The sequence below is a fragment of the Brachyhypopomus gauderio genome, chromosome 16 (assembly GCF_052324685.1).
Source record: "Brachyhypopomus gauderio isolate BG-103 chromosome 16, BGAUD_0.2, whole genome shotgun sequence".
NCBI classification, from domain to species: Eukaryota; Metazoa; Chordata; class Actinopteri; order Gymnotiformes; family Hypopomidae; genus Brachyhypopomus; species Brachyhypopomus gauderio.
Genome location: NC_135226.1, coordinates 22,161,438 through 22,180,968, shown reverse-complemented (window position 1 = coordinate 22,180,968; position 19,531 = coordinate 22,161,438). Strand labels below are relative to the sequence as shown.

General features: G+C 45.1%; 1 protein-coding gene across 4 annotated transcripts in view; it reads left to right on the top strand.

Annotated features, from left to right (window-relative positions):
- The first annotated feature begins 981 nt into the window (after positions 1-981).
- snx19b (sorting nexin 19b) overlaps positions 982-19,531 on the top strand; it is a 26,765-nt gene continuing 8,215 nt past the window's right edge. Inside the window, exons 1-9 of one of the 4 annotated variants that reach the window (XM_076976063.1) lie at positions 982-3,179; positions 3,544-3,682; positions 3,776-3,876; positions 3,979-4,098; positions 4,214-4,335; positions 4,482-4,575; positions 4,727-4,910; positions 6,050-6,176; positions 11,234-13,793. In XM_076976063.1, the coding sequence (XP_076832178.1) occupies positions 1,524-3,179; positions 3,544-3,682; positions 3,776-3,876; positions 3,979-4,098; positions 4,214-4,335; positions 4,482-4,575; positions 4,727-4,910; positions 6,050-6,176; positions 11,234-11,306 (2,616 nt within the window). In that variant the 5' untranslated portion in view covers positions 982-1,523 and the 3' untranslated portion in view covers positions 11,307-13,793. Of the gene's footprint in view, positions 3,180-3,543; positions 3,683-3,775; positions 3,877-3,978; positions 4,099-4,213; positions 4,336-4,481; positions 4,576-4,726; positions 4,911-6,049; positions 6,177-10,665; positions 11,165-11,233; positions 13,794-19,531 lie in introns of those variants that run through there. The other 3 variants (XM_076976064.1, XR_013121561.1, XM_076976062.1) reach the window with 3 other exon arrangements.

Genomic DNA, 19,531 nt, shown 5'->3' with positions numbered 1-19,531 from the left:
CCAAACTTTGTGCTGTGAGTCTTGTTATAGGATTAGTCACTCCCAAAACTTTAGAGGATCCAGGAGACCCTGCATGTCTCACACCCGAGAAGTTCTCAAGATGATTTACTTTAGTCAAAATACATGTTTTAACACAGATCTATGGGGTCTGATGAAAGCATGTTTTTAAAAGTCAAATATCACAACATAGTTTGATGTTCATGAAGAATGCTTCCTTCATGTCTCTTATGCAGAAAGCCTCCACCGATCACCTTGATTAGTGTTAGTGCTGTTACAGCCCTGAAAAACATGGGAAGCTGTGAAGCGGTTAGATAGTGTGTTTTATATTTTCTTTTGGAGTTATGTGATTTGGTGCCACAGTAAATGGCACAAGGTTTAAAAGCTGTCTAAAGACAGACTGTCAGACTGTTTCCTTGGTCAGACTCCGTAAAGTTGCTTATTTCCTGATTATTTGTTTCTCTTTCGAGTGTTGGCACAAGATTCAAAGGCCTCAAGTGCTCAAACAGAAGGAGAAATATAGAATATGGGTGGAGGTTTAAAAAAAATGGAGGGGCAATTGTGTTACCTAAGAAACAGCAGTCTTGGAGTTCATGTTAAACAGAGTGTGGATCAGTTGATGTGTAAATGGACGGTGAAGAGAGACACCGAGTGTCTGACCTTGGTGGGTACGGACAGAACCCTCAATGGGTCATGGTTGTGGGTGTTAAAAAACCTGCCTTGAGCTCGTTTGGTATAATTTAAACAGTACTTTAAATCTAGTATATCCCTTTTTTTTAAATATCCTGCTCAAAATGAGGATTTTAATAATGTGATTACCATTATCCCATATGATGCTTCAGATCAGCTATTTCAGACCGTGGAAAATCCAAAAATAGCCGTAGTAATTACCAGAATTATATGTTCTTTACATCATATGACGACCAAAACAAAAATATAACTTCTCTGAGGAGCCTGTGGGTGGCGGCAGGCGCGACGAGCACGCCTAGATCCACCCATGGAGACTCCACGAAGAAAGGGATCAACGCCGTCGGTGGGTGGCGTTAATGTTTTGGGAAGTACGAGTTGATCTGATTTAATTTTTATGCCGTATTTATTAAACCAGGTTTTTAAAAGTCTATTTAAAAAGTAATTAGACATTTTTTATTCTGCCGGAGTACGCTCGGCGTTTAGTGGCCTGAGAGAGATGATAACGGCTAACTGAGCTAGCCCTGAACTGAGCTCGCGCCGTGGCGCCGCTGCGCGAGCCCGCGCCGGTACACCTTCCCCTGCTAATCACGGCGGCTCGCGGCTAACACTGGGAGATACAGACGTAACGGTTGTTCCTTATTGATTTAAGTTTAGCCAGCCAGTCAGCCAAACTTATCGCAGTTTCGTTATCTGACTCTTGGGGAACTAGGGGGTGTTGTGTGTGAGTGACAGCAGCCTGGCAGGGGGGCAGCCTCACCCTGACCTCCAGACCAGACCAGACATGCACTCTCTCCTCCTTCCGTGTGTTCATCATCTCCCACCGCATAAGACATAATATGTCCGTTTCTCAGGATCCTCTCTCAACCATGTCCCAGCCAGGGCGTCTTAACACCTCGGAATTCATCATGCAAAGGAAACTTCTTGGGTTCGGGGCCATCGTGGCCTGGATGGTCCTGTTCCACCTGCTGGTGAACGTGTGGCTGCTGTGTGTGTTCACCAGTCTGTTGGTGGTCATCGGTGGTTGGCTTGGCTCACAGGCTCTCCTGGACTCGGACAGTGTCATTCATCTCGAGCATTTTGTCACACTGGACAAGATCCAGTCTTCTGCAGAGAGCGAGCTGCAGCTGGACCACGAGATCCAGAATACAGTTTCAAAGATCATACGAGACTTTGTGTCTTCGTGGTACAACACTGTGTCCTCGGAGCCCGAGTTTGAGGAGGAAGTTCACAGTGCCATGATCTCTATGGCAATGGAGCTCAAGCGGCGTGCTGAGAAAGTGGACAGGAAAGCTTTAACACTGAGGACGTTGGATCTGTGTGGATGTCATCTCCAGAGCTACTTAAGAGCCAAAGAGATAATAGCTGAAAATAATGACAAGCAAGAAGGTGAGAATGTTAATGACGGTCTCTGGGACGCATACAGCACGTGCTTCACACCTCATCCTGCTTTGCAGAGTTCAGCCGTAGAAGTGAACTACGCCAGGGCAATCGTGGACCTGCTGTTACACATCCTTGTCCCACCACCGCATCTTGAAACCAGAACAGGGAGATTTGTGGTGTGTGAACTTATAACATGCAACATTCTTCTGCCTTTAATTGGGAAGCTGTCTGACCCCGACTGGCTAAACATGTTAATTGTTGACGTGTTTAACAAGTCCAGCAAGACAGGAGCAACACCGGTGGAGGTGGTGAAAGATCTGAGCCCCCCCCAGGGGGAGGAAGAAGAAGATCCACAGCAGGACCTCGAGGCTCCGTCTTCTTTAACCTTCGAAGTCTGTCCTGGTCCCCCCACCGTTATCGAGGACCCAACACCAGAATTGGCTGCTTATGATGTAATTGACTCCACAGAGCTTTACTGTTCACACAACACGGAGGAGGACGAACCAAGACACGTCAAGCCGTTCCCTTCAGTGAACTCGGGGCGTTACCTGAAATTTGGCAAATCCAACCCGTTCTATCAAGAAACAGATGCTGACTTGGAGTCTCCCCTGAATGAGTTTAGGAGGAGCTCACTGGAGTCATTGGTTCTGATTGGCACAGAAGAAGCAGAGAGGCTCACAGAGTGTCCTTCTCCAGTAGATGGTGTGTTGGACCTCGAGGATGAGGTGCATGTCTACTCGAACGCTGCAAAGAGCTCGTGTCCTAAAGTTGTGGTCTCTGGGATACGAGAGCCTTCTGATGCTGCGGACGAGACGGAGGAGTTGTCCTCAAGCTTTTGTGCCCTGCAAGAACTTGAGAAGAATCACACGAAAGCAGACCTGACCGTGACGGGAGTGGAGCAGTCGCTGGCGGTGAGTCCCAGCGAGCTCACAGCACTTCAGCAGATCTCCTCGCCTTCAGGAGGGACCATCTCACTCTCCCCATTCACCTTCGAGGCCCTCAGCAGCCCAGAAGGCCCTGTTATTATCCAGAACCTTCGCATTACGGGGACCATCACAGCCAAAGAGCACAGGGGCACTGGCTCACACCCCTACACGCTCTACACTGTGAAGGTGAGTGTCCAGTTCATACTACACAGGGAATTCAGCAATATGACTTTGATCTTGAGAAAAAAAATGTAATGTCTTTTCTCTGAGAAGACAGATATATATGCTAACCTATGCTGCAGAGTAACTAAAGTATTATTTAAGTATAAATATATTGGCCTCTCGGCAAAATGCATGATGGGGAAAATATAATGTGTGTCTCCAGTGTTGTCAAATTGTAGCAGATGAAAGTTTTCAGGGCATCATCCCTGGTTCAGTGACCACTGATTGGTCCTGCAGAGTGAGTGGTTTGGGTATTTTAATGGGATAATGCAGATGGGCCCTCGCTGTGTCTGCATGATGTTATAATGTCTTTGCTGTTGGTTTGCAGTATGAAACCGCTGTGGACTCTGAGAACGCAGGCAGTGTGCAGTCTGTGGCTTATCACATGGTCAACCGCCGTTACAGCGAGTTCCTGAACCTGCAGACTCGCCTGGAGGAGAAATCGGAATTACGCAAAATCCTTAAACGTGAGTTTGTATTGAATGATGGTCTCATGTCGGAACGCGTCCCCCCGTGTTGTACTGCTGGGGGTCTTTTACTCACACTGTTGTTCTTTTTAGATGTGAAGGGACCCAAGAAGATCTTTCCTGACCTGCCGTTTGGGAACATGGACAGTGACAAGGTTGAGGCCAGGAAATGTTTATTGGAAACATTCCTCAGGGTGAGGTGTCCCAGGTCGTCTGCTTGTGCTGTACCCAATATTGTTCTGCAGCGTAAAATATCCTCCTGCATTCTAGCTGAATGAATGTCCTTTTTTTTGCAGCAACTTTGTGACATCCCTGAAACTGCTAATAGTGAGGAGATGCAGGAGTTCCTGGCCCTTAACACCGATGCGAGGATCGCCTTCGTAAAGAAGCCATTCGTCGTCTCACGAATAGACAAGGTTTGTCTGAAGAGTAGTCTTAACTGGCTGTAGTTTCAGCTCTTGACGGGTGAAGTGCGTGGCACTTCTACGTGGTGTCTGTCTGACTGACAGTGTGTTGTGTGTTGACCCGCAGATTGTAGTGAATGCTATAGTGGACACCTTGAAGACCGCCTTCCCCCGCTCAGAGCCACAGAGCCCTACGGACGAGGTGGACGCAGAGCCTGACGGGAAATTATTCTCTGACAGGAAAACCAAGTACGTGTATATGCAGATGAAGAACTCCCAAAGACTCACTGACCGTGTCGTGACCCGTTTCTGCCGTGACCCGTTTCTGCTGTGACCCGTTTCTGCCGTGACCCGTTCCTGCCGCGTCGCTAGCGTCTGCCTCACTCTGTGTCCAGGTCCCGGATGCGTTTCGCCAGTAAAGCTGCTCCTTCTCTTCATGTTTCTGACATGAGGACCCAATTGCTCTACTGCTTTGATGAGTGCAGCACTGTGAGTGAAACACCTCCTCTCTGGTGAAGTCTCGCTGCAGTTTTTTGAACATCAGTGAAACATTAGTGCTGACATTTTCGAGTCGTGTTTATTCTCCAGTTAGCGCTGTAACACGGCCCTGAATCTAAAACCCCCGTCATGTTTCCTTCAGGTTTGTAATGGTTTCACCATGAATGGTCTGGAGAACTTCATCTCGGAGAAGGAGGTTCTCGCCAGTAAGGTGCCCCTCAGAGAGGCAACAGGGGAGGGAGGGGGCAGCCCGGTGACCAGGGGCAACAGCAAGCCCTGTTTGTGCACAGAAGAGAGGTTACATAGCACTGGTGTGCAAAAGCAGGGTGAGCTTTCAGTCCTCACACTTCACCTGATCTGATCAGATACACGTGTCACCCCCAAAATACTGCAGTATGTACACACTGGTTTGAGGCACTAGAGTTGTAAACACTGGCTTGGCGCACTTGGGTTGCTTTTAGTTTTAATTTTAAGATACTGAAACCATGTAGTAAAAGGAGCATTTGAGTAGAATAATAAAAACAATACAACAATAACGTAGCATGTCCTTCTTGAAATAAAGAGATTTTGGAGCTAATCAGGCTGCATATGTCCCTAAATAAACATAGCTGAATAAAGCAACATTTAAGAAAGATGTTTACAGTATGTAGTTTCAAAACTCCAGTCCAGTTCCCTGTCATCACGTCCACTTCAAGATTCCTTCATTCAGTGAACACAGCTGTGATATTATATCTTAAAAAGATCTAATATTAAATAATAGTAGGCAAAAAACAAACTGAATTATGTTTAGTTTAAAATAATGTTATGCCTGTATTTGTAGATAATATGATTTGCCTGTAGTTTAGTCTAAATTCCTATGAAGGCATGTAAAGTCAATGAACTGAATTGATATGAAGTACATGTATGCTACCTGCAGAGGGCAGCAAATTCAAAAATTGGCCTGGCGTTTGTAACTTATTTCCTTGGCAGAGGGGATGTTTTAAATATGCAGATGATTAAATTATCAGTTATTTTGCCTCATGAAGCTTTGCTTATTGCGGTGTGTTTTAAATGAATACTTCTCAGTTAAGATTGAGTTTAGCTCGGCTCTGAACCGCTTTACACGTATGAAGCCACCACCTTGTTTTTCAGCACTGCTGCTTGTGTCTGTTCCCTCCTTTGGTCTCTTGGCTGAGGATGGAACTCACACAGCTGGGAGTCAGAATCAGATGTTTGGGACATTTGTGCTAATGGATGCTTCTACTGGCTGTGCAGCATCAACACTTCAATCATATCCATTTCTGCTAACTATAATTTGGAACAATATATAATCTTTTTTTTTTGCTATTTGCTAGACTCGTTAGAGACGTCTTGGTTATTGTCCCAAACTAGATATTTTCCAGGCCTTTTGTAGTTGTGAGTGTCTTACACACACACACACACACACACACACACTGTCCTCTGATACATCTTTGGTATCCGGCAGGAGACACTGTGCTGGCTGACATGGCGCTGAGCATTCTGGGTCTGCTGATGAAGGATCAGTGGAGTTGGCTGTGTACCGAGAACATCCAGAAGACCATCAGGCTGCTGTTCGGGACCCTCATAGACCGGTACGCACACGCAGTGAAGACACCCCCGTTCAGCAGGAGCCATTTTGATGTGGCCCCATGACTGGATGTGGGATCTGTCCTCTTCAGTGGTAAAGTATTGTTTATTAGGTTGGGCAGTTTGTTTATTCAGGTGATCATAAGAAAGACAAAAAAGTCAAGCCAGTTTTATCGTGGTGGGTGTCTCAGTAATATAGTATATTAGTAGAAGCGCCGTAAGAGTATCATAAAACACAATGATTAATTTTCAGAGACGTGCTGTTTAAATTTTCATATCCTGAAGCTGACCTCATCTCACTCTGGGCTGGCAAGTTTTTTTTTTTATTATTATAACGATGTTCTGACCCCAAAGTTGTGAAAATGTAACCACAGCTTGGCTTTGGTGAATGTTGGCTGACTAACTTTGAGACTTTCAGGAGACCTGCAGCTTGACTAGATCTCTACCTGTACGCCACGTCCAGCTTCAGAAATTTGGTTTGCAAATCATTTGAAGGATTGTTACAGTCTGAATTTGCTGACAGTGCGTTTGTATGCATTTGTAATAATCCGTTTTGATTTCCGGCCAGCACTTTTCATGGTATTATTTCTTCTGGGCATATCAAATCATGCTTGTAAGTCAGCCAGGCAATACTCACACATTAGCCTGTGCTATTCTAAGAAAAATCTTGGCCTAAAACATTTAAATAAAGTTTGCTAAAATCTTGGCAGAAAACATTTAAATAAAGTTGGCGAAAATCTTGGCTTGAAATATCTAAATAGGGACCAGCGTTTTGGCCTGAATGTGAAGCAATACTTGCATAGTGTGGAGAGTCAGATAATTCTAGAGAAAGAATGCCCTATAGCTAGTGGAAAGCCCAAGTGTGTAAGGGAATTCTTAGTCAAAGTGCATGGGTGATACTTATATAATATATTGTAATATATGTGGATAGGAAAGTCTTGAGTCCACTACCAAGAGCTGAGTATTTTGCCACTGGTATAGTTTTTCGGTATTCATGAGAAACTTTTGGACACTTTTTAAAGCTCCTCTGACATTGTTACAAACGTGGACAATACTTCCCAGCTGAAGGACTACGTGAAGCAGTGAGCGTGGCCAGAATGCTTTATTGATTTGGTACACTTTGGATATTGTATTGGATATTGGACATTTGATTTGGACATTGTACAGCAAGCAAGGTTTCTCCCGAGCTGTAGGTAGACGTGTTTATCAGACTGAAGCAGGTTTCTCCCGAGCTGTAGGTAGACGTGTTTATCAGACTGAAGCAGGTTTCATCCCGTGCTGTAGGTAGACGTGTTTATCAGACTGAAGCAGGTTTCATCCCGTGCTGTAGGTAGGTAGATGTGTTTATCAGACTGAAGCAGCAGGCCTGTATTGTTTCTGTGTTTACATTTCTCCAGCCAGTGCAGAGGGGAAAAGCCCTGCGGTGTAGCTCAATGTGTGGTGTAGGACGGCGTGTGGTATAGGCGTGTGGTGTAGTGCGGCGTGTGGTTTGGGCCTGTGGTATAGGCGTGTGGTGTAGGCGTGTGGTGTAGGGCGGCGTGTGGTATAGGCGTGTGGTGTAGGCGTGTGGTGTAGTGCGGCGTGTGGTTTGGGCCTGTGGTGTAGGCGTGTGGTGTAGGCGTGTGGTGTAGGACGGCGTCTGGTGTAGTGCGGCGTGTGGTGTAGTACGGCGTGTGGTTTGGGCCTGTGGTGTAGGCGTGTGGTGTAGGACAGCGTGTGGTGTAGGCGTGTGGTGTAGGACGGCGTGTGGGCGTGTGGTGTAGGACGGCATGTGGTGTAGGCGTGTGGTGTAGGATGGCGTGTGGGCGTGTGGTGTAGGACGGCGTGTGGTGTAGGCGTGTGGTGTAGGCCTGTGGTGTAGGACGGCGTGTGGGCGTGTGGTGTAGGACGGCGTGTGGTGTAGGCCTGTGGTGTAGGACGGCGTGTAGGCGTGTGGTGTAGGCCTGTGGTGTAGGACGGCGTGTGGTGTAGGCGTGTGGTGTAGGCGTGTGGTGTAGGACGGCGTGTGGTGTAGGCGTGTGGTGTAGTGCGGTGTGTGGTGATGGGTGGGGTGTGTAAAGTCTCCCATAGAAAGGGGTTTAGTGTTGAGTCACAATAGTGCAGACTTTCACATAAAGATGTGCGCGGATGGTACAGGCTGTTGCACAACATTGTCTCTGTCGTGGCTACAGTGTCACGTACCAAACAGAATGTCCATTCATTTCTCCAGCAAAGCAATTTGCAGTGTTTGGATTGAGCTGATGTTAGAAACCCTGCTGTGCTAAATCTTGCGCTGTCTTGGCAGTGATTGAGCCCCATCTTGTTGTGATCTGTTAAAATGAGACTCGAGGAGACTTAATTGAGTGGAAACAGTCCATTAAACTTGTGCCAATGACGTACTGGAATCTGCAAGGCTCTTCTGCTTTTCAAACCTATCTGTTGCATTCTAGCCAGAATGATTCGATTCATCATAATGGACTAGAATAGCATGTTTTTTCACAGGGCTCTCTAGGGCAATAAAACTAGAATGCCAGTGGTATTCTATAATGGAACACCATTGTTCTATAATGGAACACCATTGTTCTATAATGGAACACCATTGTTCTATAATGGAACACCATTGTTGTTCTCTGCGTTTATCTTTTCAGCAGTGATCACCGAGCAGACAGTCGTAGTTATTAACATGCATGCAAATGTAAGGCTACTTAATTTAAATTTAGAATATGGAAAATGTAATTGATTTCAGTGTATAGGATGGTAAGGATGTTTGATTAAGCACAGAGGATGGTAATAATACTGATGATTACCAGCTCCAAGGTCTGGACATGATTCATTACCCCTGGTCTTAGATCACTGTGGGATAGTGTTTCCCAGTTGTTTCCATTTTACTGTGATAGCTGTAGTATATTATGAAAGTGGATCATTTCTTTGGGTTAAATACAGACAGGTTCAGTTTTTTTGGCACCCTTTCCTATTGAAAAATGAATCCTGTCATTACTGAGATATTTTATAATGTTTCAATATTTGACAACATCGCTATTAATTGTTCAGTAGAGTCAACTAACGTAACACATTTTTCAAATTCTGCTCTTCACAGCCTTCAACCACCAGATGACACACACACACACACCTGTGGTTTTAACATTAGGTGGCGTCTCTGTCATAGAGGTCAAAGGTTGTGTGTATGTAGCATGTATTCTGAGGTCAGAGAGGAGTCATGTCAGGAGGAGCTGGAACTCACGTTTGCACCCAGAGACTTTACGCAGCGTTAGGGTCGTTAGGGTCGTCCTTCGAGCTGCCGTCTGTCTCTCCAGATCACGTCTGTCCTTCAGGGTCTGCAGTACTAGTTAGACACATTATTATAGAATGTTTAAAATGGTCATAATTAAACCATAAATAGTAATACTTAATAATAACCAAAAGCAATAAAAATATTATTCAAATATAAAAATACATGAGAGAAACCACACACTCTGGTATATGCAAGAGTAGCAGACATACCTGCACTCTGTACGTGGGGCAGGTGTGGGGGCAGGTGTGGGGGCAGGTGTGGGGGCAGGTGTGGGGGCAGGTGTGGGGGCAGGTGTGGGGGTAGGTGTGGGGGTAGGTGTGGGGCAGGTGTGGGGGCAGGTGTGGGGGCATGCGGTACAGAGTCAGTGGTTATACAAGTGTTTAGAATGGGGGTGCCTGTCCCTGTAGTGTCTGGCCATCTTAACCACTTTAAAAGAAATGATATAATGTTAACATGATATTAACCTTCTTATTAACATGATGGGCTCTGTTATGATGAGCCCATGTGTCTGTCACACCTGTGCTAGGGTCTCTAACCCCATTCAGTGTGGAGATGACAACAGCATCATTGCACAAACACGGTCGTTTAACGCCGATTCCTGATGTGTGTGGTTTGAGAAGGTTGACACTGATTAGCTCAAAACTACTGCTCCTAAAATGCATCCTGACTGGCTTTAATTTTATATATCGTTTTATACTCATTCTGTTATACCAGTACTAGGATGTTAGGATGGATAAGAGTCTGGATGCCGTCTGCTTCCCCTCAGTAGCCCAGGCTCCCCTAATCCCAGAGAAACGGCTTACATATTATACTGTCAGAGTGTGTCTGGGCTGCTTAATTTACACCGTCCTCTCTTCTCAAATCGCCTGCTTTTCTGTTCATTTCACCTCATTTCTTTAGAATCGTTACTTCCAGCCAGCCTGGTATAATTTCAGTAAGATAGACTTGATCTGTTTTCTTTAAACCGCCATTATGGTTCCACTGGAGGCCTGGAGACGTTGAGTTAGTGGTGCTGGTTGGTGTCTGCACGTCCCTGGGTCTGCTGGGCTGCTCCACCCAAACTCCACTTTCACACACACACAAGGATAGAAGTAAACATGCACGTTTACTACTTAAATAAGCACACACACAACTCTAATGGACAAGTTTGTGGTTTATTATTATTATTATTTATTATTATTATTATTACTTTACCCAAATATTTACTTTCTTGCCATTTGAAGCTGTTTGGCCATCTTGGACATCCTTCTACCCAGCCAACCTGCTCACCAGTGAGAGAACGGTGTGGGCATCCACCCTCTCATCCACCCTCTCATCCACCCTCTCATCCACCCTCTCATCCTGACAGCTCATCCACCCTCTCATCCAGACAGCACATCCACCCTCTCATCCACCCTCTTGTGTCTGCAGACCCATATCTTCCAGCTGCAGAAGGTTGCTAAGGTGCATGTGCTCAGATTCAAGTTCCTATCCAACGCGTTCCAATGAATTTGAGCTCATTTTTTAGTGCTACTCAAGTGTGGAAACTATGATTACAATGCACTACTGATCCCAATCGTCCTGCAGTCATAAGCATTTGATAATCAGGGAAATGGTTCTGTTCAGATTGGTGGCGTTGCCCTTAAAAATACTGTTGTTATGAACAGTTTAAAATAACACTCTGTGCTTGTGCCTGTATTTGAGCAGCTTCTGTCCTCAGTCTCTGATGGAGGTGATGACCTGTAAATCAGTCTCATGATCTCAGTCACGGTCTGATGGAGATGATGAAATAATGCCTGTTAATATGAACAGAACAAACAAGCACAAACCTGGAGATGGACCCAGACCTGGAGCGACAGACCTGGAGCGACAGACCTGGTTCTGATCCATTTTAAACATGACCTGTACCTGTGGAAAACCACAAAAACATTAGGTTACCATCTCAAATAGCCACTGTTAGTGGCGCCATGAAGCTGTTAATTAAAACACTGGAACATGTCTGAGATGTCAGCGTGGTGGTACCACACAGCAGCTCAACCAATACACTGAGAGGCGTGCTACACCCACGCCAGTGTACGCACACACACCCCTCACGCCAGACCCCTCGCTCCACACTGGTCAGGCCCTGGGCCTCCTGGGCCTCCTTCCCTGGACGACACACACTGGCAGTTTGGGTTTGGAAACTGCAGCATGTGGTACCTCTTACCCAAAGCTGCACTCTGACGAGGGCCAGTGAGCCTTGGGCAGGGGGCGTAGCTCACACCGTGGACTCCAGTTCAGACTGACTTGTTGAACTGCTTGTAAACTGATTCTATTTCTGTTGTTTCTCCCTCCCTCTGATCTTAGCCTACAGACGTCCTCTGAAAAGTTCTATAGTTTGCCTATTTTAAAAAAAGAAAGAATAGGTCCTCCTGATTGGTGCTTTAATGACTGTTGCAGGATATTAATTACGAAGTGGGAGTCATCCCAGTAGACACAAATGTTACTGCTTCTGAAGGACTGGCAGAACGGGCCAGATTAATGGAGAGTGATTATATTTTGGTGATCTGTGCATCACCTTTGTCTCCCATGTCCAGTTGAACCTGCTGCTTCTTGGCCATAAACGGTACACTAATGCTTCTGTTGCCTGTGCTGTGTTCTGCCACTGGGGGGCAGCACATACTTTTTAATGTCTTGTAGTGTCCGAGCACCAGGGTGGGGCTTACCGGTGCATTGAGACCGAAGGCTCACAAGTCTTGTGCATTGCTAGCAAGATTCTGTTGTTAACATCAACAATGTTAACAATCTATTGTTAATCAACATTGTTAACGTTCTGTTGTTAACATTTGGGCAATTAAAAGTCATATTCATATACTCTTTAAAGCCAGTATTGTTGCCAAGCCCCAGTGATGCGTTGCCCTGGACGACGGCTGGTCAGGTTTCCTCCTGTGAGCTGATACTCTCAGCTGTGGGACGTCTGTTCTGGGTGGCCACACAACTCCGTCCACAGCAGCTCTGTGTAGGGGGGTTCATAAGGCAGCTCGTCTAGCTCATATTGACGTGCTGAAGGCTGAACCCCATGCCAGGACAAATTTAGCACTCATAATGGCCTGACAGACTTCACCTCTACTGCTCCATTATGTTCACCATTCAAGCGTCCGTCTCCGCTGGGCCTGTAATTACCTCCAAGCCGAGGAAGAGCTTGGGAAAGTCCGCTGACTGAAAGCCTCCCACAGTCTGTTTGGGAAAGAAAGGATCTGGCTGCCCCGGACCCGAGTTCCTGCTGTCTCGCCCTCCCTCTGATCCACCTCCCTGGACGTCTGACAGTGACCTACTCGGCCACACGGGAGAACCCAGCCCTCCACCAGCCCTCCACCAGCCCTCCACCTGCCCTCCACCTGCCCTCCACCAGCCCTACACCAGCCCTACACCAGCCCTACACCAGCCCTCCACCAGCCCTACACCAGCCCTCTGACTTGCCACACAGGGATTCGTCTATGGAAGCGTAGAGATGCTCGGACTGTTGTTTGCAGACATGCTGCAGAATGTTCTGTTCTTTAGCTGCGTTAACCAGTACACAGTCATGGCGGAGGGACCTTGTGACGCAGGCAGAGCGTGAACAGTATCCACCTTCGCTCGATGTTCCACAGTGAAGGTTTAAATGAAGTCAGAGTTTCGGCAACTTTGATCCATTTTTTAAAAGCCATGTTCCAGTTTTAGATCTTTCCCCATCAGACAATAGCACCACCCATGTGAGAAGACAAAAGCCAGCAGATGCCTCTCTCAGTGGGAGTGAAGGTTCACGCTGTGCCTTTGAACGGCTCTGGGCTCTCAGCTGCCTGGCAGACTGCCTAGGTGTAGGGTGGAGAACAGCTCTCTGCTTCTTCTCCTCCACCTACAACCACGTGTCCATGCGCTCCCATGGTGGTGCTGACCCCAACACTTTCTCTCCATCATCTCTTTATCTCTTTATCTCCTCTTCCACCGCTACCTGATTTCTGTACTCAACCAAACATTTAGATGCTTGTTTGTTTATTGCTGGTTGCACGGTGGACCAGTTTAGGGGTGCCCCGTGGAGAACAGGGTACAGTCCAGCGTTGTCCCTGGAAGTTTGATGTGTGATTTAAGTGCTTTTGAAAGCTCTGGTCCACTGTTGGTTCCATGGCTTTTTACAACATGGTCCAATGCCTCCAGAGTCTTGCTAATTGCTGTCAGAAAAGGAGAGACCCCCCCTTGCTTTAAACTGCAGTGAACCTTCATTTTTTAGAATGGTTCAACTTTGTAGCTTCCGTTATGTAATACAGTCTTCTCTTAATATTTTATCATGTTTTTATAAAGAAAAAATCATTAGTTGTACTCTTGTACTCTTGCTGTTAAATATCAGCATAAATAAATCTCAGTAGTGTGCATTATGCAGTGTGTTTTTTTTTAGTTAAACTGGGTCTGGCTTGTGGGAATGATTTCCATCCCTCTGATTTCAGATACCATCGATCTTCAGGGCCATGTTTATTACGCTGGGAGCACCTCCACACTGATGTAGTCATGTTTATTACGCTGGGAGCACCTCCACACTGATGTAGTCATGTTTATTACGCTGGGAGCACCTCCACACTGATGTAGTCATGTTTATTACGCTGGGAGCACCTCCACACTGATGTAGTCATGTTTATTACGCTGGAGCACCTCCACACTGATGTAGTCATGTTTATTACGCTGGAGCACCTCCACACTGATGTAGTCATGTTTATTACGCTGGAGCACCTCCACACTGATGTAGTCGTGTTTATTACGCTGGAGCACCTCCACACTGATGTAGTCGTGTTTATTACGCTGGGAGCACCTCCACACTGATGTAGTCGTGTTTATTACGCTGGAGCACCTCCACACTGATGTAGTCCTGTTTATTACGCTGGGAGCACCTCCACACTGATGTAGTCCTGTTTATTACGCTGGGAGCACCTCCACACTGATGTAGTCCTGTTTATTACGCTGGGAGCACCTCCACACTGATGTAGTCATGTTTATTACGCTGGAGCACCTCCACACTCATGTAGTCATGTTTATTACGCTGGAGCACCTCCACACTGATGTAGTCATGTTTATTACGCTGGAGCACCTCCACACTCATGTAGTCATGTTTATTACGCTGGAGCACCTCCACACTCATGTAGTCATGTTTATTACGCTGGAGCTCCTCCACACTGATGTAGTCATGTTTATTACGCTGGAGCTCCTCCACACTGATGTAGTCGTGTTTATTACGCTGGGAGCACCTACACACTGATGTAGTCGTGTTTATTACGCTGGGAGAACCTCCACACTCATGTAGTCGTGTTTATTACGCTGGAGCACCTCCACACTCATGTAGTCGTGTTTATTACGCTGGAGCACCTCCACACTCATGTAGTCATGTTTATTACGCTGGAGCACCTCCACACTCATGTAGTCATGTTTATTACGCTGGGAGCACCTCCACACTCATGTAGTCATGTTTATTACGCTGGGAGCACCTCCACACTCATGTAGTCATGTTTATTACGCTGGAGCACCTCCACACTCATGTAGTCATGTTTATTACGCTGGAGCACCTCCACACTCATGTAGTCATGTTTATTACGCTGGGAGCACCTCCACACTGATGTAGTCATGTTTATTACGCTGGGAGCACCTCCACACTCATGTAGTCATGTTTATTACGCTGGGAGCACCTCCACACTGATGTAGTCATGTTTATTACGCTGGGAGCACCTCCACACTGATGTAGTCGTGTTTATTACGCTGGAGCACCTCCACACTGATGTAGTCGTGTTTATTACGCTGGAGCACCTCCACACTGATGTAGTCGTGTTTATTACGCTGGAGCACCTCCACACTGATGTAGTCCTGTTTATTACGCTGGGAGCACCTCCACACTGATGTAGTCATGTTTATTACGCTGGGAGCACCTCCACACTGATGTAGTCATGTTTATTACGCTGGGAGCACCTCCACACTGATGTAGTCATGTTTATTACGCTGGAGCACCTCCACACTGATGTAGTCATGTTTATTACGCTGGAGCACCTCCACACTGATGTAGTCATGTTTATTACGCTGGGAGCACCTACACACTCATGTAGCTGCATCCGTGTCAATCTGGGTAACGTGGATCGTTTGATCTCTCAGAGATCATTTTTTTTTACAGATGGGACTCTCTTCTTGACCAATATGTCAGCCTGGGAACTTATGACCAAGGGTGTGAAGAATATAGGCTGTCCTGCCGTAAAACAGCATATTCTCTATTGATGGTAATGGATGTGTTTGAGATAAACCAGTCTAGTTGGACTTGGGGGAGACACTCCATTTTAGTCCAACGTTCTCCAGGGTTTTAAAACCGTCTGCTGGAATGTAATGGCTTGTTTAAATATTGGCTCCTGATCCAGACACGTTTCAAACCTTGATTATTCTGTAAGCTCATCTGATAAACTGCAGCCCTTGGCTGCCTGGAGAGTTCGCTGTGTTCCATTTGGTAAGAAGGTCTGGTCTGAATCAGTCGCCTCGTTCCCCATATTTGTACACGGACCTCGATGTGATTAGCTTGCTCAGACACCTGCTGCAGACACCTGCCCTCAGCCAGGGGTGGCTGAAACACTCTCTGTGTTCTCACCTGGTCCTGCAGAAATTAATAAATACACCAGGATTGAGTCCATGGTAAAAAGTGAATTGTGTCGCGTAACTGAATTTGGAAAATGCGGTGAGCCATTTCCATGAGAGGAAAGTTCTAAACTACTTAGTGTTCTTAGTGTTTCTCTTAAGCCTGGTTTATACTCGACGCGCCGCGAGCGGCGCGAGGGTCCGCGCGGCGAAAATGACGTAATCGCTGTGGCTCCGCCCGTGCGCGAGGGCCTCGCGCGCTGTCGCGGCGCGAGGTCGTGCACCTCTCGAATTTTGTAACTTCGCGCGCGCGCCGCGCTTCAGCGCGATGGACAAAGTCATGTTTGCCGGGTTCATACACCTATACAAGGTGGAATTAAAGCACTTGTACGTCACTTTAAAGGTCCATTTCAATATTTCCCAGCACGTTAAACTTAATTAAGTTAAATATTTATACATATACTCGAAATGAATCGAAATAATTCGCTTTTTTATCACATTAGTTTATGGTTGTTTATTTTCAAAACGCCCAATCTTAACGTCTTCACGTTCTCTCATGTTTCGCCCTGGAATTACAAGAGGCTCGTATTTGTTAACTTATCGTTTCGGACAACACTGCAAAGCCATATTTACGTTTGATGCCTGATGTGTTTAAATACGGTCTCTGGTCAGGTAAAAATGTTCTTTCACCGGTTTTGCAGGGGTTTTTTATTCTCCACTGCCACCTATCGCCACCTATCGTTTCGGAGAACACTGCAGCGACGCTCGCGACGTTCGCGAAAGTATAAACGCCTACACCGCTCGCGCAGGGTCGCGCGAGGTGGGCGGAGCCGCGCGCTACGGTCGCTCGCGAAAGTATAAACCAGGCTTTAGAAATACAGGCCTGATAGTTTTCAGGCGCCACGCCGGAATTCCGGTGTACCGACATTTTTTTTTTTTTTTTTTTTTTTTTTTTTTATTGGCAATATTCAAATACAATACAGGTATACAAAACAGGTATACAAACATGAGAACAAACGACCAGGGGTGTTAATTAAACAAAAACATGTAAATAGGTACATATAGAAATTGTCCTTTGAGCCTTTTCATTCGTAGAGTCTGATATTGATTTCACATATAATTCCACATCTTTGATAAAGTGAGGAAAACATGGTGTTTTATTAGCAAATTTGCATTTATGAATATAAAATTTAGCAAAAAGAATAAGCAAATTTATTATAAAAAAACATTTTGCATCCTTTCTGGGGAAACTATAGAAGCAAAATAAGACATTTTCCCAGCATAAGGTGAAATTCCTTAAAATGTGGTTATTAATAAATTTACTAAACTCCTTCCAAAACCTTTGTGTGAAGGAGCAAAGCCAAAAAAGATGTGTTACAGATTCTGGAGGGCCATCACAAAAACTGCAATTAATATTTATGTCTTTTTTAAATTTTGTCATATAGTGCTTAGCAGGGTAGATTTTATGGAGAATTTTAAAAGACACTTCCTTCACCTTGTTTACAATTAAATATTTATTAGGGATCAACCAAACCATTCTCCAGTGGATATCTGGGACATAACGGTTCCAATAGAATGTTATATATGGACGAGATATGATAATTTCTTGGAATAGCCTGCGTATTCCCTTATTACTCTTCTCGTTCTCCTGTGAAAAGCAGATTTTCCCTATAGGGGATTCAGATAGGTCATCCGGTGTACCGACATGTTCGCGAGAAAAAAAAATTTGAGGGGGGGAAAAATCCGTCAAATCATAATGATAAACCACACGCGCGCGCATGCTATCTGTTTTGATCCTTACGAGGTTCCCAAGTTACAATTTTTCGTGGTTACTACACATCTCCCATTTACTGTATAAAGCCTCGTTTGGACCTAAGTGGTTCTGCGTCGTAAACGGAACTTGGTGTTTGGTGTGCGCGGCGTCAGGATTAGTTAAACGCAGCTATGGATAAAGGTATTGGCCAAAAGCTTGGCTTTAGGATACGATAACTGCATATAGTACGTTATTTACGTACAGTATGTACGTATGTTCCGATTTACACCGAAAATCGATTTACGACGGATCAACGTCGTAACCCGGGGACCGCCTGTATTTCAGGCATCGGAAGAGCTTCAGAGGTAGATACAAGATAAATTCAGTATTTTATCTTTATTCTGATTAAGTTAAATTTTTATCAGAAATATAAGAGTGTTTTTTTTTTGAGCCGGTACAGGTGGTCAGACGATCTGGTTCATCCTGGCCGCCTTACGGCGTAAGGTGTAATACATGAACAAAAGCACAAAATGTATGTCCTAATAAACCAACACAAAATATTTATTAAATTTATTAAATTTTTTATATATAAACTAACTATAATCATAATACTTGTAATTCTGTTAAACTTTATTTGCATAATTTCTTTGAGTTGTCTGGTATCCTATAATTTACTAACAGTAATGAATAAATAATTAATCATGCCTGTTTTTAACATATTGTGTCTAATATAAATCTTTAGGTTACAGCATTTTCTCAGAATATTAATAGAAATTAGTTTTTATTTCACTATAATGATTACCTTTAAGAATGATAATTAAAGATTAATTATAAAATATTCTAAATATGGTACACTAACACTCCACACCCCCCCCCCCCCCCCCCGCTCAGAAAAAGTTCAGGCTCAGGAATTTTTCCCACTATCACCCCTGGAAATAGACTGGCCACCTCAATGACTATGCATACTAAAATCCTTTGGGCATCTTTTCTAAAAAAGAAATAATTTTAATAGAGCATAATAGTTATAATGCTAATTTTTATTGATCTTAAGTCTTTTTTTAACAAATACAGTTTTCTACATGTTATTCGGTTATTGGCTTTTGCGGAGTGAAGGTCTGCTGTGGGGGGGCGTGGTCAGAGGGGCGTGAAGGGGGCGTGGTCAGAGCGTCTCTGTTTAGCTGGTCAAACCAAGTGTTTGCTGCTTGTATTTGTTCTCAAGAAAATGAAGGTGGTGCATGTTAAGACAGTGCAGCTTTAAATATAAAGCTAATTATGGCTGTTTTGTGGTTCAGTAGATCCATGAATGATTTATCAAATTTGTGGTGTTAAAGAAATGCAAGACCTGCAGATGAACATGTCAGCATTATGCAGGATTAAGTCTTTTGTTTTAGCATTATTAATGTCTGATGACTTATGGCTGAGTAAATATACAGAGTAATATAGTTCCATTTCCATGAGGAAGAGGATGGTCTGAGAGTAAAGCAACAATGGCCATTAGCCTAGCGAGAAACTAATAGGCCCAGTATGGGCTACGCTGATGGCTCTGCTAGCGTTTGAGCTTGTCTGCTGTGCAGGAGACAATGGCCTGCTGTCTGTCCTGCTGTCTGTCCTGCTGTCTGTCCTGCTCTGAAGTAATTCTCTATGCCAGGTCCATTGCCCACCCAAGTGTCTACTGAGGAGTTGGTTCCAGTACAAATGCCAGTTAGGCACGGCTCCAGGTGGAATGTAATTTTATGTTTTTGGAG